The sequence below is a fragment of the Rutilus rutilus genome (genome assembly GCF_951802725.1).
Source record: "Rutilus rutilus genome assembly, chromosome: 3".
Lineage (NCBI taxonomy): Eukaryota > Metazoa > Chordata > Actinopteri > Cypriniformes > Leuciscidae > Rutilus > Rutilus rutilus.
Window position 1 is genome coordinate 26,926,599 of NC_140211.1, and position 19,087 is coordinate 26,945,685.

Genomic DNA, 19,087 nt, shown 5'->3' on the forward strand with positions numbered 1-19,087 from the left:
TGCCTGTTATTTTACACATCTCCTCCATCCTCCAATGCTCAGACTGGAGGATCTCTGATCACAGAGGTTCAAGAATGTGCCATTTCAGAGATTGACAGATTTTATACAGTTTGTTTTATTACAATGTGAAACATTTAGATTCAGTGCCATTAGAGAAGTCGTGCATTTTCTGGGTTCAATTAAATGGCTTAAAAAAAGTACTTCTAAAATACTTTACTTGCTTGTAGTTTCTGTGACTATTTCTTTGACATTTTTTTAAATAGTGTCCTTTATGTCCTAATTCACATAAAATTCAATGGAAGAGATCAATCAGCAGATACAGCCACAGTAAAGTCTTTGGGGTTATTCGGCCAGCAGCTTGAAACCTATAGACCAGTGGTCAGAGACCATCCATTGTCTAACACAACATTTAAAGACCCCTCCATTTTAATAACAGAAACTAGCGGTCTTGAAATATTTATTTAATCAAGATTAAGTTTGTGTTTCCACAAGTTTCAAGAACTGTTTGAACTTTAATATCAACAATATGTATAAAGGGAAAATAATTATTATTTTGATTTTGTGTGTGTGATATGAATTAAGTTATATTCATATAATTAACTTAAACATTTTTAAGTCAGCCCCGTTGGAAGTTAACTGGGGGCCTGTGTTTGAGAACCACTGCCCTGGACTGACTTCTCTCTTCTTTTTTTCATTGCAGTCTATTTTTGCCTTTTGTAAATATTTTTTTACATTTAAAAAAATGTTCCCCCTTCCAAACTGGTTGTGTATGTGTGGTAATGGTCAAGGTGGCTACATGTTTGGTTTTGATGAATTTCATTTCCTGGATGGATGAAAAGTACTTTGTGTTTACTTGTACCTTGCATTAAACTCACATTTCTCCATTGGATATCGACTAATTTATGTGTTATCTGAATTGAGTCATTCATAAACATAATCTTCCCTGAAGAACACAATTAGCCCTTTAGCATATATAGACCAGGGGCCATATTACAGAAACTTCCTGTCAGAAGTTAAGATCCTAACCTTCACTATAGTTACTAAACAGATTCTAGAGTTTGTATGTTTCTGTAATATACTGTAAGTTGTGTCTTAATGCTGCGCCCTCGGGAGGTCGCATTTTCTGGCCGCATATGTCACGGATTTCAGAAAAGTAATCATAAAATTGACTTATTTCTTGTGCAGCATAAGTTATTGTAATTTCTTTCTTTGCATTATAATGGAGGCAGCTGAAATTCTTCAATTCTGAAACGAGGCAGCCTCAATGACGTAACCGACAAATGCGACCTTCGAAATGAGACCACGTGTCTTTACTCATACACACACACACAGAGTAACACAATTACTACTTGCAACCTTTTTTAGAATTAAATTTAATGTGCTAATATTGTTATTGATAAACACCTTTTAACATTTTTACAAAACAAGTATATCAGCATACATCTCTATAGTGCATACAATATGAAACATATGTATGCTTAATACATACGTTTCACACTTTATTTATGTCAGGAATGTGATCTCACAATGAATCCCTGATGTATTTGAAATTGTAATATTTACATTAAGATTTCACTGTGCTGTACTGTGCTTTTCATTGTGCCTTCGCTACTGTGGGCAGTGAGAGCATGAACACTGCTAGTCTTGGCAGACATCACTGAGCTGGACATGTGGAAAGAGACGAGCACTCATTCAGGGTATGATCGTGGGTCTAGAAAGATCTGACCTGAAGAGGGCACTCAAGTGCAAAAACCTCTAAACAACTCCTTCAGATCCAAAAATGGATGGTCAGTTTCAAGGTGGTCAGTTTCAAATGAAGACAGATATCATCACTGTTGCATATAGCTCAATAGAATGTCCATATTTAGTGCCCAAAAGAGACAAATGTCTAAAATATCTAAAGGCATTAATTGGTGGAGGACTACATCTCCTTTTGGATAACAGTTGAAAGTGTCTGCCTAGCAGGTTTTTTTTTTTTAAATGTAAAGCACCTTTTATGTAAATAACGTTATTCAAGATGAATGACCTTGGAACATCTCATGGTTCCTATCATCAGCATAAGGCTAAAAGACTGGCAGTGCTAATGAGTGCTGGGGTAGAGCCTCTGTTAAACAGTGGCAGGAGATTGTTGCTTATTCAGGAAGCATGGCAATACATTTAGCGTGCAAATATGCTAAAAAAGGCAACTACATTAAAGTGCCTAGACTATTCTTGCATAGACAGTTGAGCGAAGCTAGACATTATTACGTTGTTTTGTTTTTTTGTGCTTGAGGGAGTAAGTAATTATTAAGAGGACTAGAGGTCAAGGCCTAATCCTCTACAAAGTTCGGACTTACAGATGGAGTTTAGATTTCAGAAGACTGGGTTAAGAGGTAAACAGGCTTCGACAAGTCCCCTTCACTCACTTACAGGGGATTACTAATAAAAAGTCTACTTAAAGTAAAGATAAAACCTCAAATACAGAGAGAGATCCTGTAAGGCACATGAGAATACACCAACAGTTCTCAAAAAATGAAGAACTCCCAGAGAAAACATGATGACGACATAGGAATTCACCTCCGACAGGACAGGAGGAGGGTGCGTTCAATTACAAGGTGATGTCCGGACAAATGTGCGAGGGGGAGAACTGTTTCAACTAAGAAATGTGATGTCTGAGCGAGAAAACATAAAACTTCTGTTTCTTCTGCTGTGATGGCTGAGTCTCAGAGGAGCTTCTGGGGAGCTTCTCCTCACATACAGCATCAGACAAATAAAACACTCAATAACGGATGGAAAACAGGTCTTTGCTATTCCAAACAGGAGTGCAAGAAGTCCTGTGCTGACTCTCACAGCTCAGATTTTTCTGTAAGAGGCTGTATTTCAAAAGGATCTTCCTGCGGGAAGACCACATAACACAACTTCTGTCCCAGATAAGTGACTTTCTCTGAAACACATGCACATTTACAGATGTCAGACGGTTTTTCATTGCAGAGTGTTAACAAAACAATGCAAAGAAGTTTTGGCTGGTCTTACTCACCCACGGCACTGTAAACCCAGTATGGTTTGTTCTTCCACTGCACTCCAATGAAGTAGATGGGGACTCCAGTGAGCATGATGACCAGCCCCATACCACACACCACAGGCTCCGAGTACAGACTGAAGCCCAGCAACACCGCCCAGAACACTAGATAGCTGCAGGGGACCAACAAGTTTACCTGCACAAAGGGAGAGAAGAAGAGGGAGGTGATTAAACTAAAACACTGACATGTCAATCCATCTTCCTGATGAGGTCTGTAGGTGGCAACTTAAGTACCTTGATGGGTCTGAATAGTTTGGGTTTCTTCCATCTGTAGTACAGCAGCCCAGCTATAGTGACTCCATATGAGAGGTAGTTTATAAAAGACACGTAGTTTATCAAGTTATGAGTGTCCCCGATACACAGGATCACTATGGTCGCCGTACACTATGGAGAACAAGAGAGAAAGACACTTAAGCCCTGTTTGCACCTGGTATAAGATCCATCTAATACAGCGTTTCTCAACCTTTTTGACTTGAAGGCTCCGTGTATTGGCTAAGACATTTCTTCTGGCATTTTATGTTGTAATAATGACAGCACTGCTTGTTGTCTCAAACTTTTTAATTAACATGAATTGGGAATGTTTATTTATTAAATTAATTAACAATGATTCAGAGAATGTGCTTCTAGAATGTTCAAGATTCTAATTATCTAGCTCTTCAATAAAGTTATTGAGGGGAAAAATATCAATTTAAGTTTGGATTTCGATTTTTTGCATTTTAATTAAGTTTGATTCAGTTTTAATACAATACATAAATTGAAGTCATCCAGTAACCCCCTTGGAAGTTTACTAGGCCTCCCCTGGTTGAGAACCACTTGTCTAATTTTAATCACAAAAGTTAAGAAAACCAAGTCAGCTTCCAAAAGTACTGTTAAATTGTTATCTCACCATAAATTAGATGTTTTGTGAAATTTTTTAGTCCAACTGCAATTTTAACTGACCTTCACTTGATCTGTGTCATTTAACGTCGATGTCAAGCAAATCCGTGAAGTTCAGTCTTTTCCAATGTTTCGATTAATTTAATTTAAGGGATTTTAATTTTAAGTGACGTGAGAGTTATTGTAAAAGGGCCACATAAACAGCCAAGTTTGCACCCTTTTTTAGTGCAGTGGTTGATTGACAGGCCCTTCACTTCTGTCCAGAATGCATCAGGACAGATTAGCGAGTGTTTATAAAAAATCCAATGTGATCACATGAGTTTTCGATTACCTCTCAATGCGGTTTGAGTGATCTGTTCACAAAACATTCTGGACCCCATTTAGACCTGAATTCAGGGTTCCCACACCTTGGTTTCAAATTCAAGGACCTTTCAAGAACTTTCCAGGTCCAATATCCTCAAATTCAAGGACTTAATGTGGGGACACATTTCAAGTGAGAGCAAGGTTACATCATGTTACCTTGTAAGATACATTGTTACAGTTTTTTATGTGTCAAACACAACTATGCAAAAAAGCTTCTTTTTTTTTGGATTGATTTTTGGCCATATGACAGAGATCAGATATTCTATTTGTCGTATTTCTGATTTGCATAAAACTGAAGAAAATTCGGTACATCCTATACTGTATTCTAAAATGATCTGATATTAACTTTTGCATGAAACGTTGAGGTACCATCGTTTTAGTTTGGTGCGAAAACACTTAACGGGAAACACTTAAAGGGTTAGTTCACCCAAAAATGAAAATTCTGTCAGTAATTACTCACCCTCATGTTGTTCCAACCCCGTAAGACCTTCGTTCATCTTCGGAACACAAATTAAGATATTTTTTATCAAATCTGAGTGCTGGATCACTCCTCAATAGGCTTCTAAGACACTATAACTTGCTGGCCCAGAAAATGTATTAAAGACATCGTTAATATAGTCCAAGTGACTCCAGTGGCTCAATCTTAAGTTTATAAAGCGACGAGAATACTTTTTGTGCGCAAAAACAAACAAAAATAACGACTTTATTCCACTTTTCATTTCCTTCTCTCTGGGCCTCGAGTCTTTTCACGTAGTGTTTAAGCGTAGCGTGTCTGTGTGGCTCACTATTGGGCGACGCTGGTCATGTGTGTGATACGTGGTGACGTGCAACCCAGACGCGCTACGCTATCACACTACGTGAAAAGACTCGAGGCCCAGAGAGAAGGAAATGAAAAGTGGAATAAAGTTGTTATTTTTGTTTGTTTTTGCGCACAAAAAGTATTCTCGTCGCTTTATAAACTTAAGATTGAGCCACTGGGGTCACTTGGACTATATTAACGATGTCTTTAATACATTTTCTGGGCCAGCAAGTTATAGTGTCTTAGAAGCCTATGGAGGAGTGAGACAGCTCTCAGATTTAATCAAAAATATCTTAATTTGTGTTCCGAAGATGAACGAAGGTCTTACGGGGTTGGAACAACATGTGTGTGAGTAATTGTTGACAGAATTTTCATTTTTGGGTGAACTATTCCTTTAACGTAAAGCGTAAATGCGCGTAAGTAACGTAAATCAAGCAAGCTAGAATGCATAGGCCACGAAGTGTTGGCGAAATAACACATTAGGGAACTTGAGGGAATAATATGTATGTTTATTTTCAAAAACTTTCCAGGGCCTTGAATTTTTTTTTTCAGATTCACAAACTTTCAAGGATTTCAAGGACCCGTGGGAACCCTGTGAATTGGATAAACCAAATCATGCAGACTGAAAGCAGTGTTATGTTGCATGTGCTGTGTGTGAATAGCTCTTTCTCTCTCACACAAACAAGCAGGGCAGGGATTGGTGTGCAGCTCTTAAGGTGGATCATAGCCAACAGGTAGGGCAGGTGACCCTCTCTGGCGCCCGAGAAACACAACCTGTGGAGGATGTGCAATGAAGCGGTAAATACTCTGGTTTCAGGGTTGCTGTATTAAGCCAGTGTGACAGTGCTTTTGTTTCTTTACCTAGAAGAGGTAAACAAGTATCCGTTAATCCCCCCAAAGGTGGAAAGAGCTACAGAGATGGGCATCACCCAGGAGAAGATTCCCAGCAGCTTCTCACCAAATGTCTGCAACACAATACACAAAAACAGATACCGATTTATCAAAGCACCTGATAGATAGTATGTTGTTTTCACAGAATAAGGCAGAAGAGGTCAGAGAAACTCACCACAGCAACAGCGTTCGAATCTAGTAGCTCTTGAGGGGACATGGAGGTGAAGTACGCAATGTTGGTGAGAGTATAGACGAGCGTCACCAGAGGGATGGAGATGTAGATCGCACGTGGAAGATTCCTAGACAGATACACCAGAAACCATAAAACACCATATAATATACGCTGTATGAGAGCTGGACTCATTTTCTGTAAGATTTATAAAAAGTGTGTACACAAAAAGTGAGGCAGAACTACTGTATGTGCAAAAGTGAATTTATGTAAAAAATCTGTGAAAATAAAGAATAAAAAATAAATAAATAAAATCATTAATTTTAATAGGTTTATTATCAATGGATTCATAATTTTTTGGCTAATTAATTTGGTTATTTAATTATTTTAGCTGTTTTTGCTTCTTTTTGTTGACACTTGACAATCTTTTAATTTGTAGCCCAGATTATTCTTGAGAAAATGTGACAAGCCTTTGGCAACAGAAGTGCTGTTTCTGCCATCCAAACGTGCTTGAAACACAGACAGCATCTCAAATAGCCGCAAAGTAATCCTTTCTGTGACCTGGTTTGTGCATTTCCAACAACTTGAGCACTTTTGACGAGGGTTTGGAATACGGTACTCGATGCTACGCGACATGAATAAATTATGCAGATTATGGATGCTTGCTTGTTTCACCGTTTGCTGCTTCTATTTATACTGTTGCTGTATTTATTGTCACTTGTTGATTGAAATTGTTTATCAGTTATTTGTTACTTGGTTATTGAAAGCTTTTTTTTTTTTTTTTTACATAGAATCACGTGGTTTGTGTGTTAAAGGAGGTCTACGTACATGTGCCTGTTTGTGTGTTATGCTGTGCAGCCATTGTTCTGATTGCATTTTGTTAATGGAGAACAAAGAATATTTACTCGGTAGTAACTGCACTTAAACCATGTACATCTCCCCGTGAGGCCCCCGAAAGCACATTGGGGGCCCCAGGCGATCGCCTGTAGGATGGCCCGACCCTGATTTTGACACGGTAAAGACTAATAAAGACTCACTTGCGAGGCTCAACCACCTCTTCAGTGACGTAGTTCAGGAAGTTCCATCCACTGTATGCAAATGAGGCCTGCAGGAAAGCCAGAGCAATCTGCCCCACTGACGGATCCTTTATGAACTTAAAAGCTGCCTGAGGCTCCAATGCTTCATAGTGTCCTAGAGAGAGAGACATATATATAGAAAATATCTGTTTAATTCATACAGGATTTGTATGCAAAGGGACTTGCACTGCATTTCAAAGGCACTGACCTCAGTCAGTGTCTCTATAGCTATGCTATATACCAAATGTCAGATCTTGAGCTCTTTGTTTTGTTTAACTCATAAAACACTGGATCAATCTTCACATTCATCCTGACACTCTAATGTCATCAGTTTGATTTCATTATTCCACTACATAGGCAGAGCCTCCAAAAAGCCTTTTTTTCTCTACTGTCAATCAAGAGTGAAACTGCACTACTCAGTTCTCTCATTTACTCAATTCTCTCTCTTGTCAGTTCAGGGAATGCCTCCAGACAAGCACACTAAATAAAAATATAAATAAAAAAGTCTGCCCATAACGATTCACAGCCATAACCTGCTGCTTTATTGTACTATTACTCAGTTGTGTAAAAGACAGTTCACATTGTTAAAACATTTCTGCAGTGGAGGCTTAAATTTTGCATTAGTGTCACAATTATATGCTAGTCTTATTATGAACTGCCTAAACTAAAAGAGTCAGCTCTATACTGTACTGCTTTACTTTAAAGAAATATCCTAACATTCTCTGATTCAACTAACTTATTAAATTATTGTAAAATAGAGGTTGTGATAGTGAGTTATTTATAAATTGCATTTTGTCCAGATTTCTTTCCCTGATTTGCAGTCTGGAGTTGACGCTGTCTGTTCACAAAAAACCCAGTCTGTAGATTTTTCTGGCCAGTCAGAGCTGACAGATTTCGCAGGAAATCGCATAGTGTATGATGCGCACAGACTGCGCCACCGGATGTGCCAATAAGTATAGCGACATGTGCCACTGGTTTCTGTGCGTCAGATGCCACGTCACGTAATGTTAAAACTGCTTCTGGAGAGTTGTCTGGTAGTGTGTGATCCTCAGTCGTTTAGTGTATAATGTTTTATTCTGTAACCATTTACGAAGTCTGAACGTGTATGATGCCTAGTGTTGTTGTTTTAAAATCTATTCAGATTTTAAAAGTCGTGTAGTGTATTCCAGCCTTAAATTTCACTGGTTCAAGTTTTAGTTGGGGTGATTTATGAACCAACCCATCATTGTGCAATTGAGCAAGACACAAAACCGCAGGTTTCTTTGAGGGAGCTATACCTGTAATAAATGTATTGTAAATCACTTTGAATAAGAAAGTATCTTATAAGTAACTCACAATACAAGACCTACCACTAGATGTCACTATTGAAAAAAATTGGAATTAAATAAGTAGTTCCTCCCAAAATCCGCAGAAGAAAAAAACAACATGAGAGTGAGTAAATAATAAAGTTTTAGATGATTTCCTCTTCTTTTTTAAACAGCCCATTTTTTACCTGTTTTTTATTTGTTTGTCTTTTTTTCTTATTTCAGTGGACTGGACCCACGCAAAGTTATTCTTTTGCTTTTTATTCATTAGACAACAGGTTAGGGCTGACAGTAGCTGGCATTCATGTGATGGGAGTGCTTGATGATTCATGGCATTTAATTGTGGGAATTAGTACCAGATATGCGAGTTATCATACTCTTTTCCTTTCTCTCCTTTGCCTACTCGTTATTTCTTTCATTTAATCTCTTAACTTCATTCTCTGCTTTAGTGGTTTGCACACTATAGCAAAATCCTGTTACTGTTCAGGAAAATGTTACATTGCTTATCTGTACAACAGTTTGTCCTAACAACTGAGACTAAGGGAAAAAATCAATACGGTATAGAAATTTTGATACCCCTAACGTTTAATAATTAACATTACCGTACATTTATAGACCTGCTTTAGTACTTCATACTGCATTGATTTTTTTACAGCACAAAAACCCTCTTTTTTGAGAGACGATAGCATGTTTCATGAAAGACGACAGCTGGCAAGAACATACGTGTAAATTGTCCTGACAGTCATACACACACACCTTTGGCAATCTGGACCATTCCCACTACAATGATGAGAACAAGGGCCAGCAGCTTCCCCACAGTGAAAACATCCTGGATCCGTGTCCCCCAGCGCACACTGGAGCAGTTCACCCAAGTCAGGAACACTGTAAACACACGCAGTGAACACACAGTTATTCATTCCCATATTCCAAACTCACGAGAATAGTTTCCTTTAAATATTATGAAAAACATTAGCAATATCCATAAAAGGAATTTATAAATAAAGACCATTACATATTAAGAACAACTGTCACACTTTTTGGATGTCTTATCAAAGAGCTGTTTCATGAGAAAAACTCCATCATAAGTGTCATAAGGACAAATCAGATTGTGATTCAGTAATGGAAGCAGTGTGGGTTTGTTGGCAGAGCAGCACTATCTGGTCACATGGTCCATTTTTATTAGCTTAATGAGGGGAAATAAAGATCAGATGTAACTTATTTTACTGCTGCAGGCAAAACACTGACCCATTCATGGCTAAGTGGTTCTCAACCAAGGGGCCAGGGCCCACTCAGCAAATTTCCAAGGGAGCCTCAAGATAACTTAATGACTTTTAAAAGAAAAAAATAAGCATTGAAATCTGCTAAAACAACTAAAAAACTAAAGATTTCTTATTTTATAAGAACCAGGGTTCCCACAGACTTGGAATACCTGCATATATGATGTCGGTAGAAATTGTGAGTAAAAATTTTTTTCAAATCTTTATTCCTTTTCCAGAACATCACGCACGACTATACAAGTCAAGTAAATTCATTAATACTTATGGAATCCTTATGGAAATTAAATTTAGAGAACCTTGGAATGTCAGGCCTTCAAATGCTGTTGTGGGCAATGGGGGGTAAGACGGTTACCTTGTAGATGTATTTGGTATCTATCTTTATGCATCACAATTGGGAGTTCTTTAGAAACAAAAAAAAAGTAGTTTATCAAGGGGCATCAATGCAACACAGCCTAAAGCTGACAGGTTAAAAAACTATACATTCACAAACAGAAGTACAGGCATTATGGGCCACTGCTTGTCTGTACATCTGTGTTGAGGTTAGTGGCTTCTGTGTTCAGCTGCATTGTGTAACAGGTCCGGTGTAGATCCGGTACACAGAGGTCCGTCTCCAGGGCTTGACGGCACGGTATACCCAGGCATGCCGAGGGAGACACTGGGCAAAGGGGAGACGGGTTACCCCCACTCATCCATCAATGGCCGGAATTACCCGCCCACGCACGAAAACACATGCAGGGCATCTGTCAGACCCCCCTAGACAAACAGCTTCCGATGCCCCACAACAAAACGGCCCAGACGCCAGCTGAATTTTTGGCCAGAGTAAGCGGTCGACAAGAGCAGCTCACAGCCTGCAAACTAACAGCTAACCTGCTCAACTTCATCCACGCATGTAATCCTGAGCTCAATCCACACCACCTGTGAACCTCCATGCCCTGACACCACCTTGAGAGTCACTGCAATATTTTCATAGGTATTATGTGCTCTTAGGCACCTTAAAATTACAACAATGACAATATGACAAAAACATGCTCAAATAAAAAAACGTAGTTATTATTTCGTCATCATTTACTTACTAATGACATTCTTTCTTCATGTTTTATCTTTCACAGAATAAAGTCATACAGGCTTAGAACGACAGAATGGCAATGGTGAGTACATGATAGAATATTCATTTTTGAGTGAACTATTCCTTTAACATAAATTATTAATATTAATGAATGTGAACGTGTTGTGGACACGTGTGCAATTAAGCATTTTATAATATAGGTTCACAACAGTTATAGTGTTTGCCATGGTTTTGTTTGCTCTTGTTTGGCTTTAACGGATCTGACTCCAGCTCCTTCTGTTTTGTATCACAGTGCAGGAGTGACTAAGAGTGGCCAAATTAAGTTAAATGAACACAAAGCTAATGAGAGGAGAATTCTAATTAAGTGCCAACAGCCTTTAAATCTGCCAAAATACAACCACTCACTCCAAACTCCTGAGAGGGACATCCCTCTGCAGCTAATTGACCAATAAAGCCAACAAAAGATGCACTAAATACACAAAAATGCTACAACTCTCTGTGGCCAAGGCCTAAAATGAGTACTATATTTTTCACGTTTACTCAGTATTATAGATTGCAGGCTTTTAAAAAGTTTTATTTAAAGAAAGACATTAATAAATACATTTGATAAATAAAACCTCTTCAAGATTGTTTGAAAATGCAACCCATGTGGATACCAGGTTGAGACACTGTGCAGAATTGTAATTGGGCAAAAGGTTGGCTACTTTAAACACAATTTAATATTTTTGTCACTGCGTAATTTATAAACCGTACGTCCTTTTGTTTTGCTTAATATTGATGTTATTTTGACTGGTATTGTATCTTTACTTTTATTTGACAGGATTTATGCATTTATAATTTAATATTTTTCAAATGATATGGCTGTTCAGAGACATGCTGTCAGCCCTTTCATCAGAAGACATAAATCTGAGAAACAAGAGTTAGTTGAGTCACATGAACAGATCTCTTTCAATCTCTAGAGTGTGTGGCCTTTACTTTTACACAAGAGAGAAGCTTCCAACACACTCATAAACCTATAAAAAAGTACAAAGCATTAGAACAGTAAATAACCCGTCACACACAGTTGTAAAAAAGCAAGGTGAATCTTTTCTTTGACGTCAAATTTGATATTGAAGTTATATTTTGAAGTTATTTTATGCTGTATTGTATCATGCAGATTAAGACTCTCAGCAAAGGTTTGTGTGTCCAGTCCAGCAGAGAGTGTGTGTGTGTGTGTGTGTGTGTGTGTGTGTGTGTGTGTGTGTGTGTGTGTGTGTGTGTGTGTGTGTGTGTGTGTGTGTGTGTGTGTGTGTGTGTGTGTGTGTGTGTGTGTGTGTGTGTGTGTGTGTGTGTCTCTCTTTGTAATCTGACTTCAGCAGACAGAGCTTGTGACATTCATTCAGAACATTCAGAAGGGGAGGGCAAATGTAACACATGCCGCAATATAGACAAATTCTCACACAGTGCAACTAAGAACATTCACTCACACATAAACAGGGGTTCATGCATCAGTTTACCACTAAAAATATACACTGCAGTGCATCAACACAGGTACAGACAGTTTGAAGCCAAACGCTTTTTTGAATGAAATTGGAATTGCGGCAGTAGACAGAATGTAGAACTGTAATCATACACACAACATATGGGGCAATTACAGATACAGTAGACATTCGTAATCAATGTTTGAAATACCACAGAAAGTGTATTTGATATACAGTATATATAGCATTATTTTCAATTAAAATATCATTAATTTTATGGACCATGGTGAAAGAACAATTTATTTCTCACCAATTCACAAATATGTCAATATTTATTTTGATATCATTTATTTATATATTTTCATATATTTGTATACATTTATATTAATTTATTTATATTTTTATATTTTTAAGTTATCTTATTACAGATGGTGTAATATTTTGTGGTGCTGTCTATTAAAAATTGTATCTGTTTTAATGGCTGTGTTAATTGCTTATTTCTCAAAACTTAGTTTTGAGAAGTAAGCCTAATCTTTTAAAGATTATGTTACAAATAACATAAAAGTTAACGTTATTGTTTTGTCACATAACCTTTGTCTTACAGTTAAATTTCTTTAAGTTTATTTAAGTAAATTCCTCTTCCTGTCATTTTACTCACAACAAACTTCCTATGGGCGTGGCCAATTCAATTCAAATTCCATCTCATGGACTGAAAGGGAGCCAGTTCTTTAACTCTGAATTTCGTCCAACCTTACTTCAATCCACACCACTGAAAGACCCAACAGAGGTTCATGAACACGCGACAATCAGGTCAAATTTGTGCATCCAAATGCATTCCAATGCATTTTTTACAGTGCAAGGGACATGTTTTGTTGGCATTTGTGTGGGAACTGTATGTATAATATGTGTGAAAAATAAAGACCAGCGTAAAGACCTCAGATGTTTCCCTGAGGTCTTTGGATGTCGCAGTTTAGGTTATTTGCTCGGTCTAAAGGTTAATGACAGATGATGGGAGGGAACGCTTTACAACTGTGCCCACCCTGAGCATGACTCACACACTCCAAACAGCTTATTAAAAAATCATAATTCACTCTTAATTTGTCAGATTTAAGCGGAGTTTTAGCGCCATTCACAAAATCCCGCCTCCATGCTCTTCTCCATCAAAGAGCATTGGGGTAGCCAGGACAACCGCAAGGTCCCCAAACAATACACAATACAGAAGACACGCCCACATGTTCCGCCGGCTCAAAGCCTGGCACCATTACGGAGTCTGACGCCACACAGAGTGAGGGTCAGGTGCCCTTATACCACGACATCAATACCAACCCCACCCTGTGATCTGGACCCAAACAAATACGTTCCTTGAATATTGGCCTAATCGGAGGAGAGCACAGTGATTTGGGATGCAGTTCTAGCATCCTTTGATAGGGCACATACATGAGGTGTCTTCCTTAAATAGAGCATTTGGCCCTTGTCACCCTGTTCTCTAGAGTATGACTGACTCAAAGCTTTTGTTGGCTGTTCTTCAGGACAGATTCTGGATTCTGCTGCCAAAAATAGGGATGGATGGCTCAACTCAGCCAGCACTGTCATTAGGACCACTGCCCTCACATTGACACACCCCCAGTACTTCTCCCTGAGAGCCCCTATCCAGATCTGACAGGTCCAAACCAGCTGAGTCACGGGGCTCTTTGGAATCAAACACATACACACACACGCATGCATAGACATACTGTACATTTGATTGGTTCATCTCCACCAGCTCCAAAAATATCCTGCCATGCACCCACCAGGGTTAAGAACTAAGAACCAGGATTAAAGCCCTGTAAAGTGGTATAGACACAAGGGAGAGAAGGCGATTGAGAAAGAGAAAAATACTGAATGATAGACAAAACAGCGGTTCTAGATTCATCATGACGGAATCTATTAGTAGTCCGAATTAACTCTCTGTGGCCTAGAGATCAGGGGGAATTCCTCTGAGGAGGGCAAGGGAGGCAGTGCCTCCTCAAAAAATGAATGAGAAAATAATCTATATTACAAAAAGAAAACAACGCAAATATTACAAAATGTGACATTACATAGTATATAAATCACTAATTTTCCTAAAGTAACACTGTCCAACAGCGACACCAGAAGGTAAAGGTACAGGGAGTCCGTGTTTCTCTTGCCTCCCCTGAGCCCATTGAGTCCCCCTAAAGCGTGCAGTGGGTTTGATGGGGAGTAATTGAGAATGAATGAAGGGAAGTCACGTGAGAGGAGGCAATGCCTCCATCGGGCCATGATTGGATATTGGTTATGATTGGATATGATTGGTTTGTGCCATAAATCCTGCCTCTTGTTTTTGTGTGCATTCACAAATTGGTTTGAGTGAACAAAATGATGGGGTTTTAATGGGAATACTAATTAAAAAGTAAGTAAATAACTCAGTCACTTAGATATCACCGCTTTGTCACATCAAAATCACACTTGAAATGGCCTGATAACATGATGACTGTGGGGTTTTTTTTGTGAGCAATCAGCTTGGTGAAATTAAAGGTAGGCACTCACATGACAGCAGCACTAAATCAGAGCTGACCTGAGAATGTCATATAAAACCTCATTACTAATGGTGTGTGCTGTACTCACAGACGCAGGCGGTTGAGAGGACGCGGGTGGCGATGTATGGAGGCAGGCAGTTTGGGAAGGCAGGCTGTAGCACATAGTTGGAGAAGGTGAGCGCAATCACAGCCAGAGTTGTTGGGTACATGATCAACACTGCGCTCCACAGCAACAAGAACCTGTAAAAACACGTAAACAAATGGCCATCTTTATCATCACCAATTTACAACAAACACAGAATTCTGAGCAGTGTTAGTGTTGTAACTGAGCAAGTAAGTAAACACATGTGAATTTCCCTGAGGAGAAGTTCCCCTGTGTGCTTCACACACACAAACTGAGACGTCCATATTGATATTTATGCATTTGGAAGCCACTTTCATCCAAAGCAACATATTGGATCTGTTCATGCATTTCCTGGCAATCAAACCTATCACCTTGGCATTGTTAGTGCGTTCTCTGTTTGAACTATATGAATGCTGAGACTAACATTCAAAAATAGACTTACCCCACCAGGCCCCCGAAGATCTCTGTCACGTATGAGTAGTCTCCACCTGATTTGGGGATGGTGACGCCCAGCTCGGCATAACAAAGAGATCCTAGGGCACAGATTCCTCCTCCGAGAACCCACACGATGAGTGAAAACCCCACACTGCCAGCATGATCTAGAACACCCTTTGGAGAGATGAAGATCCCTGAGCCAATGATGTTGCCTGAGAAAACAAATGAAACCGCAATGGGTTGTTTAGTCTTCATATATTGTTCATATAATCTAAAATAAACTATTTGGACTGAATCATGAGGTCTTCACCAAATAATGCTTGCTTGATATTCTGTATTAGAAATAAATACAGACATCCAAAAGCTGATTTTTGCAAAGTTGTACAGATTAGAGCATTTGAAACAGTTTAATTGTACTGAATGCATGGGTGCATTGTAAATAAGCAAAATGATTTGATGATGTGAGAATTGAATTATGCTGTCTATATCATGCTTTCATATCATTTGCTTGAAATACACCGCAGTCTTGGTGTATATGATGGTTTAAATGAAAATCTTAGTTTTTTTCCCCCGGTGCAAAGACAATGTGTCCTTGCAGCTGTCAAAACGCTGCTGCACATTCCAAGCAAATGGACACGATAAATAAGATCAACAATGTTAGAGCCAACATCAGTTGCGAAATCGAGATGAGAGTCCAGTATTCAGTAAAAGGTAAATGTTCTGCTTCATTGCATATATATCTTAGTAAAACCACTCATGTGCAGTGCCTGAATGATTATGCCTCAGGAAACTTAAACAAAAGACTTTCAATTATACATGGCTCAGCTACAGTTATGGGCCGAAGCATTATGCAATCCTTTGGGTTCTCTCTTTGTCTGCGAGTGCTCACAATAATAGAATTTGGTGGTATTGAGTGGATGTGAATGTTTGCTCGCAGCGCCTCAGACCTGTACAGAAGATAAGGCATTAAAGTTGACGAGACCCAGCACATCTCAAAAACACTCAATCAAATGAGATTCAAAGTTCCTGAATGAAGTTCACAGGGTCACTTGACTTTGACTGGTCGTACAACTCACAACATAACAAAACAATGTCCGCTTGCCTGATTAACAGAAGTATGAACTCCCCCTTGTATTAGTTCCAGAATTTACCAACAACGTTATCAATGGATATTAAAGCATTTCTGTTTTAAAACTTGTGTAAATAAAGTGTTTCATGTAGTTTATATCATCAAGAAATCGGCCACTGGTTACATCAGCTATTGACAAACGGTCAACCGCAAGCCCAGACTTTAATTAAGTTATGATGGCGATGAATGAGGTTACATTGTGTCCATATTATTTGAAGTATTAAAAAGAAATAAACTTGAGTACTGCATGGGCAAAGAGTTGTGAAGTAACTGATAAAACAGACGAAAAGTGTAAAGTAACTGATAAAATTTGTCATTGACCTTGAGTAATATCAGGAGCACATTCTAGCAAAGGAAAACTTTCCCATGTTCAAGAGGTAAATAAGCCACCAGTTAAAATACAGCAGTTATTTTGACTATGAAATCCTTTGAGAAATCTGCAATACTCCTATACTCTTCTTAAAGGTGCTTGTCAGAATTATGTCAAACATTTAGAATGGTGAAGGGCTGTGAACAAAATTGGCTTACTACCCATAAAGCCACTAAACCATAAACATAACTGAAATCTACAGCTGATGTTCCACTGGGACACCAAGTTCAAAACACTGAACCACTTTCACTTAATCTTATACAGCCATACAGTTTGGGGTAAAGGTCACGGCCATGATGAGCAGTTAACATTAATTGTATCTTAAACTTAACTTCCCATCATTGATTCTTGTTAAAAAAAATCTCTATAAAGAAGAGAGAGACTAGTCATATGTTTCAGCAGTTATATATAAACCTGAGAAAATCTCCACATAGTTACATCTAAACTCTTGCACATGTGAGACTAAAATAAGGCCACATCATGTTTCAGTATTTCACGTCTAACAAAATAATCTGTCAGATTTACTGCAGGCAGACAGATACACACATATATGTATATATATATATATATATATATATATATATATATATATATATATATATATATATATATATAACATACACATATACATATGAAGAGTTCGAAGTGCCATCTGAAATTTTCTTTTAGAATGATCATTTTTATTAAGCTCGTTTATTTAAGTTCCGTAATTTCACTTAAACGGCAATGAAAATTACCTATTAATTGTCATTTAAGTGAAATTAATGGGTTGCAGCAGCCACGTAAGCGCGGAGTTGAGTTTCAGCCTGATTCTCTTCCTCAATGATGCAATCTGCGCTCTGATGAACGTAGTGTGATGGAGACTACTGTAAGTAGCGGCATGGCACGAGACGTCTTCTCCGCGGAAATCATGCAATGCTACTTGTCTTCACGCAGACTGTTGTCCTAACAAATTAAGACAGCCGTACTCCGTGACGATATAAGTTTGGACATGATTGAGATGTAGCTTTTTAATACTTTACTCGACATTTAGTAGAGAAGATATCATTAAAGCGAAAGGATATGAAAGAGTGAGGACTGAAGATTAAGATGAATAGATTACAGAGAAGCAGGCAGTGATAAAATGACAGACGAAGAAACATGCGAAGTGATAAAAGTTCAAGCTGGTTGAAGCGCACGCGTTGGCGCGTTAAAATGAGGAAACATCTCACCTATAATTATGGCGCACGCGCTCAAGAGACCAATTTCTTTTTTTAGAGTCACTCTATCCTTAGATCCACTTTGGTTTCCACCGGAGTCTAACATCTTCTGTTGCTCCGTTTTCGCGCAGTTTCTCCGGTTCGTTTCGGTTCCATCCATTTGTGCGGCTGTTCAAGAAAACGGCATCTGTATCCGCGCTTGGTCTCATATAGCGTTGATGCAGGACTCAGGGCGCTCACGCATGCGCAAAACTCTGCCTGCCTCCATATAGATCAACAGGTTAACAATTGTCTTGTGCCTTGGCACGCGCTTACCTTGGCAAATTGCAACAACTTGCTCTGACTCTTTCTGCTCGGTCTGTGGAGGTTTGATGTGGTAAGAGAGGTTTTATGGGTGTTACGAGTGATCGAGTTGTTGTGTTATGACGAAATGAAATTTCAGTCTTGGACTTTTTTGTTGCTGTATTATTATTAAGAAAAATTGTCATTTTAAAAAATGAGTTGGTGTCTAAACTTTTGACTGGTAGTGTATAATCATATTATTATTTCAGGTGTGGGATGTGTCGAACTATGTGCATGGCAATGAAAATCAGCTTAAGAGTTTCTTGCACACTATTCTGTGTGGGCCTTTTACTGACTCACTCCATCCCTTCCCTCCTCCTCTCATTCTCTTCACTAAACAGTGTGATCTTTTTATAATAGTATAAATATTAGTCACTTATAGCCTTGATTTGCTATCACACCATTTCTTTGTGAGCGAGTGAAAAACAGAAGAAATCCCAACAGAAATCCCCACCCTCTTGTGACTGCTTGTGTAAGGTGATACAGACTGCTATGGGGGTACATTGTACATTGACACACGAACTTTGAATATTCCACAAATTGAGTGAATAGTACTAATAGTTTTTTTAATGACATTTTTAGGTCCATAAAGCAAACTAATGCTTGGTTGAA

At 38.5% G+C, this 19,087-nt stretch overlaps 1 protein-coding gene across 1 annotated transcript; it reads right to left on the reverse strand.

The window, feature by feature from the left end:
- Window positions 1–1,591: 1,591 nt before the first annotated feature.
- On the reverse strand, window positions 1,592–18,508 carry slc7a10a (solute carrier family 7 member 10a). Its single transcript, XM_084405155.1, has 11 exons — window positions 18,146–18,508; window positions 15,443–15,647; window positions 14,965–15,116; window positions 9,293–9,418; window positions 7,194–7,347; window positions 6,163–6,286; window positions 5,958–6,061; window positions 5,774–5,870; window positions 3,293–3,442; window positions 3,017–3,194; window positions 1,592–2,923 (listed from the first exon to the last, which is right to left on the reverse strand). The coding sequence occupies exons 1-11, from the start codon at window positions 18,291–18,293 to the stop codon at window positions 2,826–2,828; spliced, it is 1,536 nt and encodes a 511-aa protein (XP_084261281.1). The 5' UTR covers window positions 18,294–18,508; the 3' UTR covers window positions 1,592–2,825.
- Between the last annotated feature and the right edge of the window lie 579 nt (window positions 18,509–19,087).